Source organism: Ylistrum balloti, unplaced genomic scaffold, assembly GCF_031769215.1.
Source record: "Ylistrum balloti isolate Yb309-2 unplaced genomic scaffold, AGI_CSIRO_Ybal_v1 Utg371590, whole genome shotgun sequence".
In the NCBI taxonomy this organism is placed as follows: Eukaryota; Metazoa; Mollusca; class Bivalvia; order Pectinida; family Pectinidae; genus Ylistrum; species Ylistrum balloti.
The window spans coordinates 287,974-303,942 of record NW_026782817.1 but is presented as its reverse complement, the minus strand read 5'-3'; the positions used below and the strand labels follow the sequence as shown (position 1 = coordinate 303,942).

Genomic DNA, 15,969 nt, shown 5'->3' with positions numbered 1-15,969 from the left:
AAATATAAGAGTATATATTAGAATATTCTGTCAGATTTTTTAGATGAAATAATCACATCCTTGCCAACTTTCGTGATTCAGTCGGGAGTTTGCCGATTTCAGCCTCCCTTTCTTGTGCCCAGATCATATTGGTAAAAATTAGGTAAACTTTAAATTGATATAATCTTACTATATTCTGATATACAGTTATCATAAGAGTTCCGAATAATGGTACAATATCCACTCTCTAAGTCTGCTTAGCTTTAGTATGAAAATATACAGGTAAATAACATGTCTTGAGACTAGGTGGTGATCATGGACACACACCTGTGTCCAGGTGTGTCAAGGTGTTCAGCCAGGTATATGTATAACATGAAAGGAATGGCAGCACCTGCTGAAATTGATATGTTTCTTCAAAATAACATGTTAAGCAGATATCGAAGAGTTCACATGATTGATTTGTTAGTTGTTATTCGTCTCATATTTGTTAATTTTCACAGCTTTTCCGTATCCTTTTGTGTTTAAGAAGTTTGCATAGAAATCTATGATTTTCACTTGTTTTATAATACCTCTACGCAACACAGTGTACCGTCACTGTTGAAATAAAACCAATTAAAAAACTACCACATTATATGAGACTTTGAGCTACCAGAAAAAAACGAAGCATGGACAGGTAATCAAACTCACCTGTAGCCAAACGCACTCTGCAACAATCGTATCGAGAGGTGAAAATCGCTTCAGGTGCTTTTTACGTCAAAATATAGAGGCCTGCAATATCTTGATGCCGATGACTTTTAAGTGGACAAGAAATTTTATGGTAGTAACATTAACATCAAACTACATAGCTACCCTTTGTTACCTTTGACCTTGTATTATAGTGAAATCCTTTTGAAATTCTGCGGTACTGTGATTGCGAGAAATTCAGATTGACTGTCAATAGCAGAAAGCTATGTATGTAATACTGACCAGAGTATGAAGTGGTATGGCAAAATGTATTTACAAAATATCATCATTATTTTGCATGCATATTTTTTGCTCGCCAGAAAGTCAGTGGACCAAAATGTTCAGGTGAGCTTTTACACGCCCATTTGTAAAACACTAATTTTAATTATGGTTTTGAAAGAGTTCTTCTATAAAACTATTTGGTGTTGAGTCAAGATATTTGCCTGTAGAAAGATACTTGAAGAAAGCACATCAAAAATAAATGACTTTGACACATATTCAAGGTCAATTTGATCAAACTTGGCCAAACAATCAAACAAAATGGTCTAATCAGTGAAATTGTCTTTAAATAAATCTTGATAATTGGCTAGATTAAAGGTTCTGAGGCAGCTGCTTGATGTCCAGGAAAACTAGTAACTTTGACCTATAGTTCATAGTGGTCAAACTTGTTATGAGAGTTATGCCCCTTCCGCAGAATTCTCCCAATATCCTGGCTAGCTCAAGTTTCACTCTTGTGCCATAAATCCACTTTAGAAAACTCTCTGACTCAGACTTCTCTATATGAAAGCATTAAGCACAGCTGGAGACATTATGTATGCTTGAGAATAAAATTTGTTCTTGAATTTTGAGTGAATGTTCTCCAACTGTCAAACTGTTACTGAATAAACTTCAGCTCTTTTTTTAGTTACCATTAGATTCAAACAAGTTCAACAGTCCTCATATTTCATATCAGTACATGATATATCTAAAATCTAAATGGTTTTTAAAGAAATGTAGGTCACAGTGACTCAATCACTTTGAATAGATATTTCTTTTTTATCTGATACTGGTATTATTTGGTCATTTTATGGGGCAGGGAAATCTTTCCTCAGAACATTACACTGGAAGATACAAGCAGTTTAAGTGGTAATGGTATGAGTGTATCTACTTCAGCATCAAATTATATTTTTAACATCACATTCATGATGATTTAGAGTAGTTGAGATTCAAATGTACCCCAGCTACAGAAACTGTTTCCATCCAGTCTGTGTTAATTTAGCTATATGTAAAACACTTATATACAGTGATAACAGACATATACAACAACACTAGTCAGCCACAGGTAAATGACACATGTATACAGGCAGTTCTCTATATACATAGCGTCATTCACTTTATCAAAAGTCAGCCCACTGTGAGCCTTCGTTTCCCTGTCTGGATGTTATGTCTGGGCCTAATAATCTATTTAAAGTATATACAGCTTAATTGTACAAGGAAGAAATTTTTAAATTCAATTTTTTTGCATGATTTTAAAATTTTGCATATTTTTTCTTTCTGAATTATGTTTCAAGGCAACCGTTAGGAATATTTACTTAAAATGCATGGTTTTCAAGTGATGGTGAGTAATGCTTAATAGGAGTATTTACTAAATATAAAAAAGCTGTTTGGACAAATCGTTGAAATCATACCTGGTTGAGTTCAATGTACGCTGCACAACTTAGCATTGCAGTGCAGTGTTGTGTCTGGCTGAATGCCTATATACACCTGATGTAAGTGTACATTATGTTCGCATTTGTTTTTCCTATGTCTGGGAATACTCACATAAATCAACATATCGATTTAGCGTTTTAGCCAATCCAATGAAAAGTTAGTGGGATTTTTGACATTGTATTACACCAATACACCTGCTGAGATTTCTAACACCTTCAACTCAATCATTAGAGAGCTTATACACCAATCGATTCTTGAAATATAAGTATTCAATAAATCATATGTTTTAGGTAAAAATGGTGGCCATCTTGAAAATCTACTCCTCCTGAATTACAGAGAGAATAAGCTGTTATGAGATTAAGAAATAGCAATAATTGATATTGAATGTTTAAAGTGTCCTTATGATATTTAGATAGTTAGTATATGTTTTATTCATGATTAGTCTATAGTCATTGAAATTAGTACTGTAGAAAAAGTTTCCTTTTTCAATTTAGGAGAGTGATATTTTTGGAGAGGAAATGTCACAAAGTGTCTCATTTTTTCCATTTGTTTCAGCACTGCTTGTTTAGAAAATAGCAAGTTGTTTAAGATCCTTCTTCTTCGGAAATCCCTGGATGCTTTCACAATTTATCTGAAGTAAATTAAAAGAAGAATCAAATTTGTTGGTCTCTTCCCCCAGGGGCAACAGGGGTGGGGGTCAAATAGAAGAAATAGGCCAATTTCTGTAGGAATGCCAGTATTCTGTCCCAACGTCATCTGAAGCATCCTAGGGTGAAGGGAAACAATTTTGTTTAAACTGCGGGACATACGCCAAACCCCCACCCCTTCTCTCCTTGGCCAGAGCCTAAGGACCCAATAAGGGAAGTAGTGCAGTTTCTTAAAAATCCTTATTCCTGAAAACTTCACGGATTCTGTCCAAATTTTTTGCAAAGCATCTTTGGGTGAAGGGGGAACCATTTCTATAAATGCTATGTCTTAATTGGCCCTCTTGTACAGAACATACAGGGCCAAATAAAGGAAATAGAACAAACTCTTTATAATCCTTCTTCTTTTGTATGATTGCGAAGATTTTGGTCTGATGCATCCTTTGGTGAATATAAATCAGTTTTGGATAACTGATGGGTCTACTTCCTTTAGCCATTAGGGGAAATAGAGGAATCATTAAAACCTTTCCTTTTCTGTTAGGATGCAGACATTTGGAGCAAATTTTGTCAGAGGCAGTCTTTGTTGAGGTGGCACCAATTTTGTAGAAATAATTCTCAGCCCCCTGGAGAACAAGAGGGACTGATCCAAATAGGATATATTAGCAAATTATTTAAGATCCATCCTCTTTATTAGGAATGATTTTTGTCCAAATTTAGAATGAAGTAGTTTTTTTGGTGAAGGGCACTCAATTTTGTAGAAAGGTAAAGGCTTAAATCCCTTTTAGGGACTAGGGTCAGGGTCCAATGGGAACTAGTAAAATCACTTTAGTCCTCCTAATGATGGAATGAAGATATTTTGATCAGATTTGTTCATCAGAAGCATCTTTGAGGGGAACAATACCCAATTTGGGGGAAAATGTTTAGGTAGTAATATATGATTGTAAATAAAATAATTTTGAAGTGAAAGTTGAAATATCCAGGTGAGCAACACAGCCCCATATGCCTCTTGTCTTAATATTTTCATACCAAGCTTATAGCTCAAGAGTGTATTTCAGTGCAATTGTAGATTACATAATTTGTATTAATATAAGGTAGATTAAATTTGCTAATACATTTCTTGTATTTCATACTGTAATTTTGATTTACAAGTGATGTTATTTGCATAGTTAAACTAATGTAGTCATTTTCTTGTCACTTTATTATTAGATTTGAATGATAATTATGGTAAAAGTGAATTTTATCTTTTACCAGATCTGCCCCACCCTGGTTCAATGCCCGAGACAACGACATCCCAATCACAGGCTGTGTCCAGTACTTGTGACTCTCAACCACATGGTCTCAACTCACCTCCTAATGGGATCCATTCCCCTCAACAACAGAATCTGCCTGAATCAACGACCAACCCTCCTGTCGACCGAAACCACCTGTGTCCAACCTGTTCAAAGGGCTTCAAAAGTAAACAGCAGCTTGCACAGCATAGTTTGGTCCACTCTGGAATACGAAAATATATTTGTTCCTACTGCGACAAAGCCTTCAAGCAACTGTGTCATTTACAGCAGCACACACGCATACATACAGGTAATTATATCAGGTAAACAGGAAATGAAACAAATACAGATAATGATAGATATCAGGTTCAAAGGTGAAAACTAATATCAGGTTAACAGGTTATCATATTATGTACACAGGTAATTATATTATGTACATAGGTAATCATTTTATGTACATAGGTAATCATTTAATGTACACAGGTAATCATATCATGTACACAGGTAATCATATTATATCAGGTATATAGGTAATTATATCAGGTAAACAGGAAATGAAACAAATACAGATAATGATAGATATCAGGTTCAAAGGTGAAAACTAATATCAGGTTAACAGGTAATCATTTAATGTACACAGGTAATCATATTATGTACACAGGTAATCATATAATATCAGGTATATAGGTAATTATATCAGGTATATATGTAATTATATCAGGTATATAGGTAATTATATCAGGTATATAGGTAATTATATCATGAACAAAGGTAATTATATCAGTTGTATATATAAATATATCCGATGAATAAGTAAGTATATCAGGTATATAGGTAATTATATCAGGTATATAAGTTATTATATCAGGTTTATAGATAATTATATCATGTATATAGGTAATTATATCATATACAAAGGTAATTATATCATGTATATAGTTAATAATATAAGATATATACGTAATTATATCAGGTATATAGATAATTATATCAGGTATATAGGTAATAATAACAGATATATAGGTAATTATATCAGGTATATAGGAAATTATATCAGGTATATAGGTAATTATATCAGGTATTTAGGTAATCATATCAGGTATATAGGTTATTATTTCTTGAACAAAGGTAATTATATCAGGTATATAGGCAATTAGATCAGGTAAGCAGGTAATTATATTAGGTATGTAGGTAATTATATCAGGTTATTATATCAGGTATATAGGTAATTATATCAGATATATAGGTAATTATATCAGGTATATAGGTAATTACATCAGGTATACAGGTAATGATATCAGGTATATAGGTAATTATATCAGGTTTATAGGTAATTATATCAGGTATACAGGTAATTAAATCAGGTATGTATGTAATTATATCAGGTATACAGGTAATTATATCAGGAGTATCGGTAATTATATCAGGTATATGGGTACTTATATCAGGTATATAAGTAATCATATCAGGTATATAGGTGATTGCATCAGGTATACAGGTAATTATGTCAGGTATATAAGTAATTATATCATGTATATAGGTAATTATATCAGGTATATATATCAGGTATATCAGGTAATTATATCAGATATATAGGTAATTATAGGTAAGTATATCAGGTATATAGGTAATTATGTCAGGTATATAGGTAATTATATCAGGTATATAGGTAAGTATAGCAGGTATATAGGTAATTATATAGGTTTATAGGTAATTATATCAGGTATATAGGTAATTATATCAGGTATACAGGTAATTAAATCAGGTATATATGTAATTATATCAGGTATACAGGTAATTATATCAGGTATATGGGTAATTATACCAGGTATATAAGTAATTATATCAGGTATATAGGTAATTATATCAGGTTTATAGTTAATAATATAAGATGTATAGGTAATTATATCAGGTATATAGATAATTATATCAGGTATATAGGTAATTATATCAGGTATATAGGTAATTAAATCAGGTATATATGTAATTATATCAGGTGTATAGGCGATTAGATCAGGTATATATGTAATTATATCAGGTATATAGGTAATTATAGGTAAGTATATCAGGTATATAGGTAATTATATCAGGTATATAGATAATTATATCAGGTATATAGGTAATTATATCAGGTTTATAGGTAACTATATCAGGTTTATAGGTAATTATATCAGGTACATAGGTAATTGTATCAGGTATATAGGTAATTACGTCATGTATATAGGTAATTATATCAGGTATATAGGTAAGTATACCAGGTATATAGGTAATTATATCAGATTTATAGGTAATTATATCAGGTATATAGGTAATTATATCAGGTATATAGGTAAGTATACCAGGTTTATAGGTAATTATATCAGGTACATAGGTAATTGTATCAGGTATATAGGTAATTACGTCATGTATATAGGTAATTATATCAGGTATATAGGTAAGTATACCAGGTATATAGGTAATTATATCAGATTTATAGGTAATTATATCAGGTATATAGGTAATTATATCAGGTATATAGGTAAGTATACCAGGTATAGGTAATTATATCAGATTTATAGGTAATTATATCAGGTAAGTAGGTAATTATATCAGGTATATAGGTAATTATAGGTAAGTATATCAGGTATATAGGTAATTATATCAGGTATATAGGTAAGTATACCAGGTATATAGGTAATTATATCAGATTTATAGGTAATTATATCAGGTATATAGGTAATTATATCAGGTATATAGGTAAGTATACCAGGTATATAGGTAATTATATCAGATTTATAGGTAATTATATCAGGTAAGTAGGTAATTATATCAGGTACATAGGTAATTATAGGTAAGTATATCAGGTATATAGGTAATTATATCAGGTACATAGGTAATTATAGGTAAGTATATCAGGTATATAGGTAATTATATCAGGTACATAGGTAATTATAGGTAAGTATATCAGGTATATAGGTAATTATGTCAGGTATATAGGTAATTATATCAGGTATATAGGTAAGTATATCAGGTATATAGGTAATTATATCAGATTTATAGGTAATTATATCAGGTATACAGGTAATTAAATCAGGAGTATCGGTAATTATATCAGGTATATGGGTAATTATACCAGGTATATAAGTAATTATATCAGGTACACAGGTACTTATAGCACGTATACAGGTAGATATAAATATCAGGTACACAGGTATCAAAGATTATGTGTAACCTTTTAGCAAATAATAAAAATCTGCATATATTCATTTGTGCATAGATAAGTTATTACACATGTGTTTCTTCACAGCTGGTATTAAATTCTCTTTATTTATCCTGTGAAGCTGCTTCTGTACCACAATAGGTATTTACATTGTAAATCATAGCCTGTTTGTAAAATACTTTCATCTCTAAATCAATAAGAGTGCAGCTGTACTTAACATGGCTGATTTACCTATGTTAATGTATTCCCAGCAGCCGAACAGAACAGATAAAGATCTTCATCAAATATGCCATTATTCAGGTAGTGGTTCATACAGATGGAGAAAGGAACTGGATGAGTGTTCAACAATCCCACTACATATAATACTGTATAGATTTTTAACTTTGATTGGCTACTTTTTCGTGTTTGTACTTGTTAATAGGGATTGAATTTTTGGGATTTATAATGGTATCCATAGTAACAGGATTATAACATAAATTTTCAGGAGATTTTGATCTATTATAGAAAATATTTCTGGGACGTTTAATTTCCTGCTATCTTTAATGATAGAGAATTTAGCAGAAATTTATTCCCAGCAGTATTCCTAACTATATTTGTGGTGTTTGGATTTCTTTATGTAAATGTTATGTATTAATTAATAATATTCAATGATTAAATAAGTATTTATATAATAATACTAATTTTTATGTTAATGACCGAAGCGACTAAACATCAATTGATCTGAGTACATTGTGACTAAATTAAGTTTTCTGATCACACGAGAACGTTGTACAATGTTTACTTGCTGAAGTATACGCAACTGAATCACAATTTAAGACATCTGCAAATGCGTTGGCCCCCATTTTATTTGAATCACTATTAAAAACACTAATCACTTATCGTCTACCTTTTCCTTAAGTAGCTAGCTACTTACCAGATTATTCATAGGCTTGTTGCTGATGTATTGTGGAGTAAGCAGTCGATAACGTATGGTGCCATAGATATATAGTTTTAAACAAGAAACCATAAACACGCCAGAAACTTATCAACTACTTTTTCCTGAAATGACAAGTATGTACAGGTATTATTTATAGGCTAACTGCTTATGTACTGTGGAGCAAACAGTCGATAAAAAACCATGGTACCTTAACTGGATATAGAATATAAAACCAAAAACAAGTAAATTCTTAATCACTAAAACCAAACTGATTCATCTGAATGTTGATTTCAATATCAGGGGAGTTTGTATTCAGCAGTATGTATCAGTTTTATAAAAAGAAAAAGACAGATTTCATGCATTGTAATAATAATAATGATAATTTTATAGGTATCAATATCTAGATCAATATCGCTGATGCAAGATAGAATCCCACAACACAATAATATCAATGAATATATGACTAACGCAATAAAAGAATAATCTGCATACATGGTAATAATATAATGTACAGTTGACTACACATCAACAAATCACTTCTTCTAGTGAACCATGAGGTCTAGAGTCAGTCTTGATAAAATTATTATGAAGTAAAACCTCTCATTTTATCAGCATGCATAAATATATTTTGAACTCTGTATCTAAACTGAATGCATGTATCATTGCAAAACCAGCTTCTAGTCTGTACAAATACCTCAGCTGATTTTTTAGCTTTATATCTATAAAATGTTCAGTATCTTTGTACAGATTTTTTCTTTACAGTTATCCCTGTCACTGGGGTGCATTACCAAGAGCAAAAGTATTTTAGGTAGACTTAAACTCTGCATGGAAAATATATATATATATATTTCAGCAGCATAATTCTGCAAATTCCTGTGCTTTAAATCAATAAACTAGGAAAAAACACATGCCTTTTCAGCTACACAGTACTGGAGTTTATTCATTGACAAATGTCTGAGAAATAAAACAGATTTCAGAAATCACAGAATATTATTTGTACCAGTAGTTTTCTTGTATTAGGACATACACAGGTTGGTAGTAACGAATGTGTTTCTCAGATCCCAAGGGTTATGAATTGTGCTGCAACCTTCTCATGTTGATGCCTTTGTAATGGAACCATTTTCCTAATCAATAACCACCATAGCATGAATTCCGATCCTCGTCTCTTAATTAGGATCTTTAGGAGATTCTACAATGTATTACATGTATACCTTGTGTGGGCTAATTTCTAGAGATTCGGATAGAGCAGGACTTTTTAAATTGTATATCACAGCATTTCCCACAGTATAACTGTCCTTAGGTGGTTCTCTTTTAAAATAGAAATGCTGAGACACGAAATGTTACAAAAAATTTCTTTCTGCGATTAACTATGCTTTATTTGTCAAAATGTGATGGATGTTCCCGTTGCCTGAACTCACTATTTAATTATTTTGATGCATTTAAGAATAAAAATTTCTGACTCGTGTCGTCTGCTGAAATTCATTTATATATTTGTTTTCTCCTGTTGTTTTTTATTTTTTTGCACAATTATTAAATATAACATCATTAATGGAATTTCTTGTTTCTTGTGGGTTTTTTTCATTTTACAAAGAATTTTCAACTCATCTGTAGGAATTATTTGAATTGCCCTATTTTTATTCTGAAGCATCCTTGGATGAAGGGGAATTAATTTTGTATAAATGGTAGGTCACTACTCAGTAGGACAGGAGAGGTGGGGCACAATAGGGAATTAAAACAAATTCTTTAAAATCCCTCTTCTTCTGTAGGAACAATTACATTTTGTCGAAATTTGGTGAAAGCCTGGTGGGCAATATTCAAGCCCTATGGGCCTTTCTTTCAATCACTCGTACACTTTGAATTGAAGCAGCTGAGGATTTTAGATTTGAAGTCAGAATATCTTTTAAGAAATATGTTTCAATGACCAGCTAGCTGCCATTATATACTTTAAAATCCTTGATATTCTCACGTTTCTAATACAGTGGTTCTCTGTGAAAATATGTTTTCCTTGACGTTTGATTTTATGTATAATAATACGAAGATGGTATAGGTTTTCCGAATTGTTTGTCATTTTGTTGACTTAATTTCATTCATTTAATTACCCATGAAATCATCAAAGATGAAACCTTCTAGAAAATTAGTGATTTTACAAGAGGCTACATAATATAAAATGATAATTTATAAAATTACATTATCCTATATGTAATGTATACAGGACATGCTATTTAGAACTACCTGTATGTTATAATGAAGAATTAGGAATCATATCGTGACAAACTAAATACAACCATTTGTAAACTAGCCACTTTCACCCCCATGTTGGGCTATTCATGTACGAATGTGTGATTAAAGTTTTTTATTGATGATTTATCTAGTCAAAGCACAGGGCAGTGCTTTTTTCAGCTTCCTGAGAAACACAAACTGCCACAATGTTGAATTTAACGGGATCATCGAAACTTACACAATTTGGATGTTAACCACTTGAGGTGTTAAAGTCTAATATGCTATCAACTGAGATATCGCAACCCTCTTTTGGATAGGAAATGCATATATCAGTTATAAGTATCATAATTTTTAAAATCATTGTTTTTTTTAATCATGTTTTTGTCTATTACAGGAGAAAAACCATACAAGTGCTCATTTGAAGGTTGTGATCGAGCTTTTGCACAAATGGCAAACCTTCATCATCACATGCGCAATCATGATGATCATCTTAAGAAGGCAGCGACCAAACAATACCATTGTATGATATGTCATAGAGCTTACACAAACGAGAGCAGTCTAAAATCCCACACACTTAAGGTAAGCTCCAAACAATACGACATATGATATGTCATAGAGCTTACACAAACGAGAGCAGTCTAAAATCCCACACACTTAAGGTAAGCTCCAAACAGTACCATTGTATGATATGTCATACAGCTTACAAATATGAGAGCAGTCTCAAATCCCACACACTTAAGGTAAGCTTTAAACAATACCATTGTATGATATGTCAGACATATAACTGGCTGGTAACATCTTACCAATATGTAAGTGCAAACTTTTGAGAAAGAGTAAATCTTGACTCGGAATTTATACGACCTGGTAACACTTTAAAATTCCATAGTTATTTTGCAGTAAACAAGGTGATTTAATGCTGTAGTTCAAAATCATTCAGTGAGGTTATTATTACAGGACAATGAAATCTTCTTCTGGTAGAACAGTGTTATATATCATTAGGCTTGTTTCAAGGTATGGGCTTATCATTCCTAGGTAATAAATAATTAAACGAAATTGTAAAGAAAAGCAACCCCTGTGAGGCTCGGTTTCCTAGTAGCAGCCACTGGTAAATATCACCCACAGTTGTCATGTTTTGTCCTTACTGGCAAGCTGTCCTCAGGGCATAGTTAGGTTAGTAACGTCATCAATGAACTTTTACAATTAAAATCTTTTTTCTTGGTCTTAAAGGGATAATTTTCTCAAGTTAAAAAAATGTTCGATGCTTTGTAGCTTTTGAGAGCTGATTCTAATGACTTTTATAGAAATAGTTGACATTAAAATATCTCTCCTTTGGTCAACAGGAAAATTTGGTGGGAATACTCCCAGCCAAACTCTCTAAATATAGCCCATTGGGAAATCTGAAATAGAAAAGTCACTGGATCAAATATTTTATGCAGAGTATTGGTAAAATAAAAAAAAAAATTACACACATATATCATTCTGTTCGTCTTATAGCAATGCAAACCAGTTATGACACAATCAGGGCTGTATGCATGTTTTTAAATTTCAATAGATTAAATGTCAAATGTTTGTTTAAATGGTAAATTGAGGTGTACGTTTTCCATAAGAAGAGAGGTAGATGATTTTGTACAGATTCTATGCATTCTATGAAATTCTAACTTGTGTGGAATGTCCCTTTAAATAGAGAATAAAGTGGATGAGTTACCTTTGTGACCATGTATGGGGATTGATATAGGAACACAATGTTGTAAATATAGAAAAGAGTTGTCAACAGTTTAGCTAGCATACATGGTACAGCAGCTATTACAGTATAACATCTATCCTAATCCAGGCATCAAGATCTAGATCTAAAAAATAGTTTTGACTTGGCCAATCACAGTTAACTTCATGCAAAGAGACATCATGTTTGATTGGCTGAGCAAAATTTTAAGTTTGAATTGTTCCATGATCTCTAGGTCAGAACACTTGGTTTCGTTTTAGGGTCCCACCCATAGAATTGATAATTAAGTTAGAAGTAATTGGCAGGAAACCTAATCATGGATACACATAATTTATTTTGGAGTCCTCGAGAGAATATGGTTTTTCTATGGAGTTGCCCTGGGTTAGGATGAAAAGTTAGAAAATTAACGGAATAGTTAACTATTTTCATATTGTAAGTATGTTGCCTGACAATGCATTGAGCGACACAGGTAGAAAATATGTTCGAAAAAATCAAAAGTCATGGAAAAGATTGTTCATATAAACTGAAAATTTCTGTATATTAGAGGTGATCTCTGAAGAAGAAATGGTCCATGTATTAGAATATTTCAGTTCCAGTTTGTTGCCACAGCTGAGTGGTTCAGGTGTCTTACTGTCTTTATCATTGGTTCTCCACCTTAGGGTCATGGGTTCAAGGCGTAGGCATGGCAGTTGTAAAGTATTAGCGGCAGGTCAGTGGTTTTTCTTGGTAACTCTGGCTTTCCTTTACCACCCAAACCTGGCACATCTTTAAATGAACTTAGCTGTTAGGATGTAGTGCAACAACATATTAAAAAAGTCTTCAAGTTTAAATGTTATTTTATTTGATGATTTTAGATGCATGTACACATCAAACCATTGGAACAAAGGATCACAGGACTGCCTACTAAGCCTAGGAAACCTAGACAGCCCAAGATGAAGGACAGTACTTCACCTGTGATGGCTATCGATCTCACTTGTGATGATGGCAGCGACAGCAAAGTAGACATTTTCAGTAGAGTTCAGAATGACAGTAAGATAGACATTTTCAGTCGTGTGCAAGCTCTTCAGAGAAATGAAGACTTCTCTCGAATAAATTCTTTTCAAAGGACAGATTTTCAGAGATCTGATAGTTTACACAGAGATGATTTTCGTAGGGTTGATAATCTACAGCGGGCAGATAGTTTTCCACGTAACGAAGCTTTACAAAGGGCGGATAATTTTCAAAGGGCAGACAGCTTATCACGTGATTTACAGCGTGGGGACAGTCTACAACGTGAATCACTCCATCGCTCAGACAGCTTACAAAGACTTGCTGGACTTGACTCGTCCTTGCAGCTTCGAACAGATAGTCGTCAACATCAGCACTCATTAGGAATGTCTGCTAATTCACCAGTATCCCGGGTGATACCAAATGTACCTAGGTGCATGACTTTGTCAGAACGGCTCACTGACACTCCAACAAATAACAAGAACTTGACAGCATCAGAACTTCTCCATGCGGAGTCTTCGTCAACACGTTCAGACTTGCAACAAAGTCTCCCTGCTCATACTAATGTTGATCCTGTTGCGTACTATAGGCCCTCACCCTATAATCTCCCACCACACATTTCTCATGCTCATTTGCCAATGCGGATTCCGACTTCACTTCCCCCTTTTACACAGATGGGAAGTGGCCTGGAGTCTGCGGTCGCAACAAGCAATGCGTCTGTGTTCTCCAACTTACAGGAAATGATGTCATCACAGCAGAATCTTTCAACAGCCAATCACATGCCAGTAAATTCACCGACCGCTTCGTCACCACAGCGGCTCACCAACTGATGTGTTTACTGTCTGTGTTTGCTCTTTTGTTGCATTATACTGTGTCAACTTAAATTCTTAATGGCAATAGATTTCTATCTGAATATAAATTTGTAAATCAGAAATCACGTTCTGACAAACAAATTTCGTCTAATCTTATGTTAAAAACTTTCCATAATTTTGTTATGATTATAAATATTTTTGTTATGTAATAACTACAGCAAGTTATTGGTCGTTCTGTAAGAACCCTTATCGTAATGATAATTGATAATTGATAACAGCATGCAGCAATTTTCAATTTTAATTGCCTGAATAATATTGGATATATTCATAGAACCATTTCTTACTACTAGCATAAGATTATGATGATAAAGTTGGAGTGATTTTTTTTAAATTTACAATTATGTAATCCATCAAGACTTCTTTTGAGTATAAGTCTATTTACACAGAACTAGATTTAATATTCAAGAAATCTTGCAACATTGATTTTCAAAGTAATTTTTTGTCATAACAGAATGGAAAGAACCCTGGAAATTTTTAATTCGCTGTGGATCTACTACTGCAGATTGTAATGGAGTGAATCCTGAATGTATTGGTGTATACACTGTTGCCATGTTATGTGATATCAAGTTTTTATATAAGATTATATACTTGTTCAATGCTTTTTACAGGGTTTCTCCGTAAAGAAATTCTTGATTTTTGTAATGGGAAAATGTGCTTACAAAATTTTGTTTATATTCCTTTTTTTAAACCAGATTTCTTTTAGAATATCTGCATATTTTATGAAAATAGTGCTTATATATATTTTTCAAAATGTTTTTCTCACCTTTCTTGTTCAGAAATTATTTTATGTCGATCATAGATTTTAGAATGTGTGTGTGAGTATTCTGTGTAATGTTGCTGTCTCTTGCTTTAAGTAACATTTGTAGGTCATGCTTTAACTGTTAAAGGTCATGTGCAATATGTATATACTGACAGTCAAAAATGGTGTCAGGAAAAAATTGAAGCTGAGGTTACCCAATTACTTCCTTGTTTATCCAGACATTTGTATGATAAAAATACATAAACATATGCTCTATTTTCATTAGGTGTATACTTCATTAAGAAATTACCATAAATTTCATTAATTGTTGAAACAAATTTAATGTATATACTACTTTTAAGTATTTAAAATCTCCAGAGTTTAAATTTCAGATCAAGTGAAACATAGATAGTAAAGGGAGATAATTTTTTTCAATGTTAAGAAAACTCCTTGTTGTCAGATTTACTTACAGGGTTAATTAATTTAAAATCTTAATGTTAGGCTACTATATGTACTTGATGGAAAAAAAATTCATTTTATGGGAAGATTAAAAGTGTTTCTAGAATGAGAATCAATTTTTTTATTTAAGAGTAATTTGGCATCTTGTTTTTTATCAAAATTAATTTTTGTTTTCTGTCATGCAATATTCTTCCATAGCATTTGTGCTTAAATAGGATGTGATTACATGGTAAAATTTATTGTGCTTTTTAGCTTTAATTTCTGGGTACTCTAATTGTGGTATTTTGGTTCCCCAGTATAAGTATATGTCCATTCCTACCTGTGGTAGATGTCACAGTGGATTATCTCCCCTTATTCTGTTATACCATTAAATCTGCATGTTTGTCTATGTAGCTGTCATTTTTGGCTATCTTTACATGTTTTTTTCTGTCTGTTTCATTTTGGCAATATCTATATGTGGCACGATTCTTTGCCCATCTCTTTTGAATCAAGTTTCTTTGTGAGTCAGTGGCATAATTGCAAGCAAGTTCTAGTAAATTTAAGAAAATTTTTCT

General features: G+C 32.5%; 1 protein-coding gene across 1 annotated transcript in view; it reads left to right on the top strand.

Annotated features, from left to right (window-relative positions):
- The window catches only part of LOC132563117 (protein bowel-like), a 28,938-nt gene extending 14,763 nt beyond the window's left edge, over nucleotides 1-14,175 (top strand). Inside the window, exons 2-4 of the mRNA XM_060227875.1 lie at nucleotides 4,287-4,613; nucleotides 11,033-11,217; nucleotides 13,213-14,175. Of these exons, the coding sequence (XP_060083858.1) occupies nucleotides 4,287-4,613; nucleotides 11,033-11,217; nucleotides 13,213-14,175 (1,475 nt within the window). The remainder of the gene's footprint in view (nucleotides 1-4,286; nucleotides 4,614-11,032; nucleotides 11,218-13,212) is intronic.
- The last annotated feature ends 1,794 nt before the right edge of the window (nucleotides 14,176-15,969 follow it).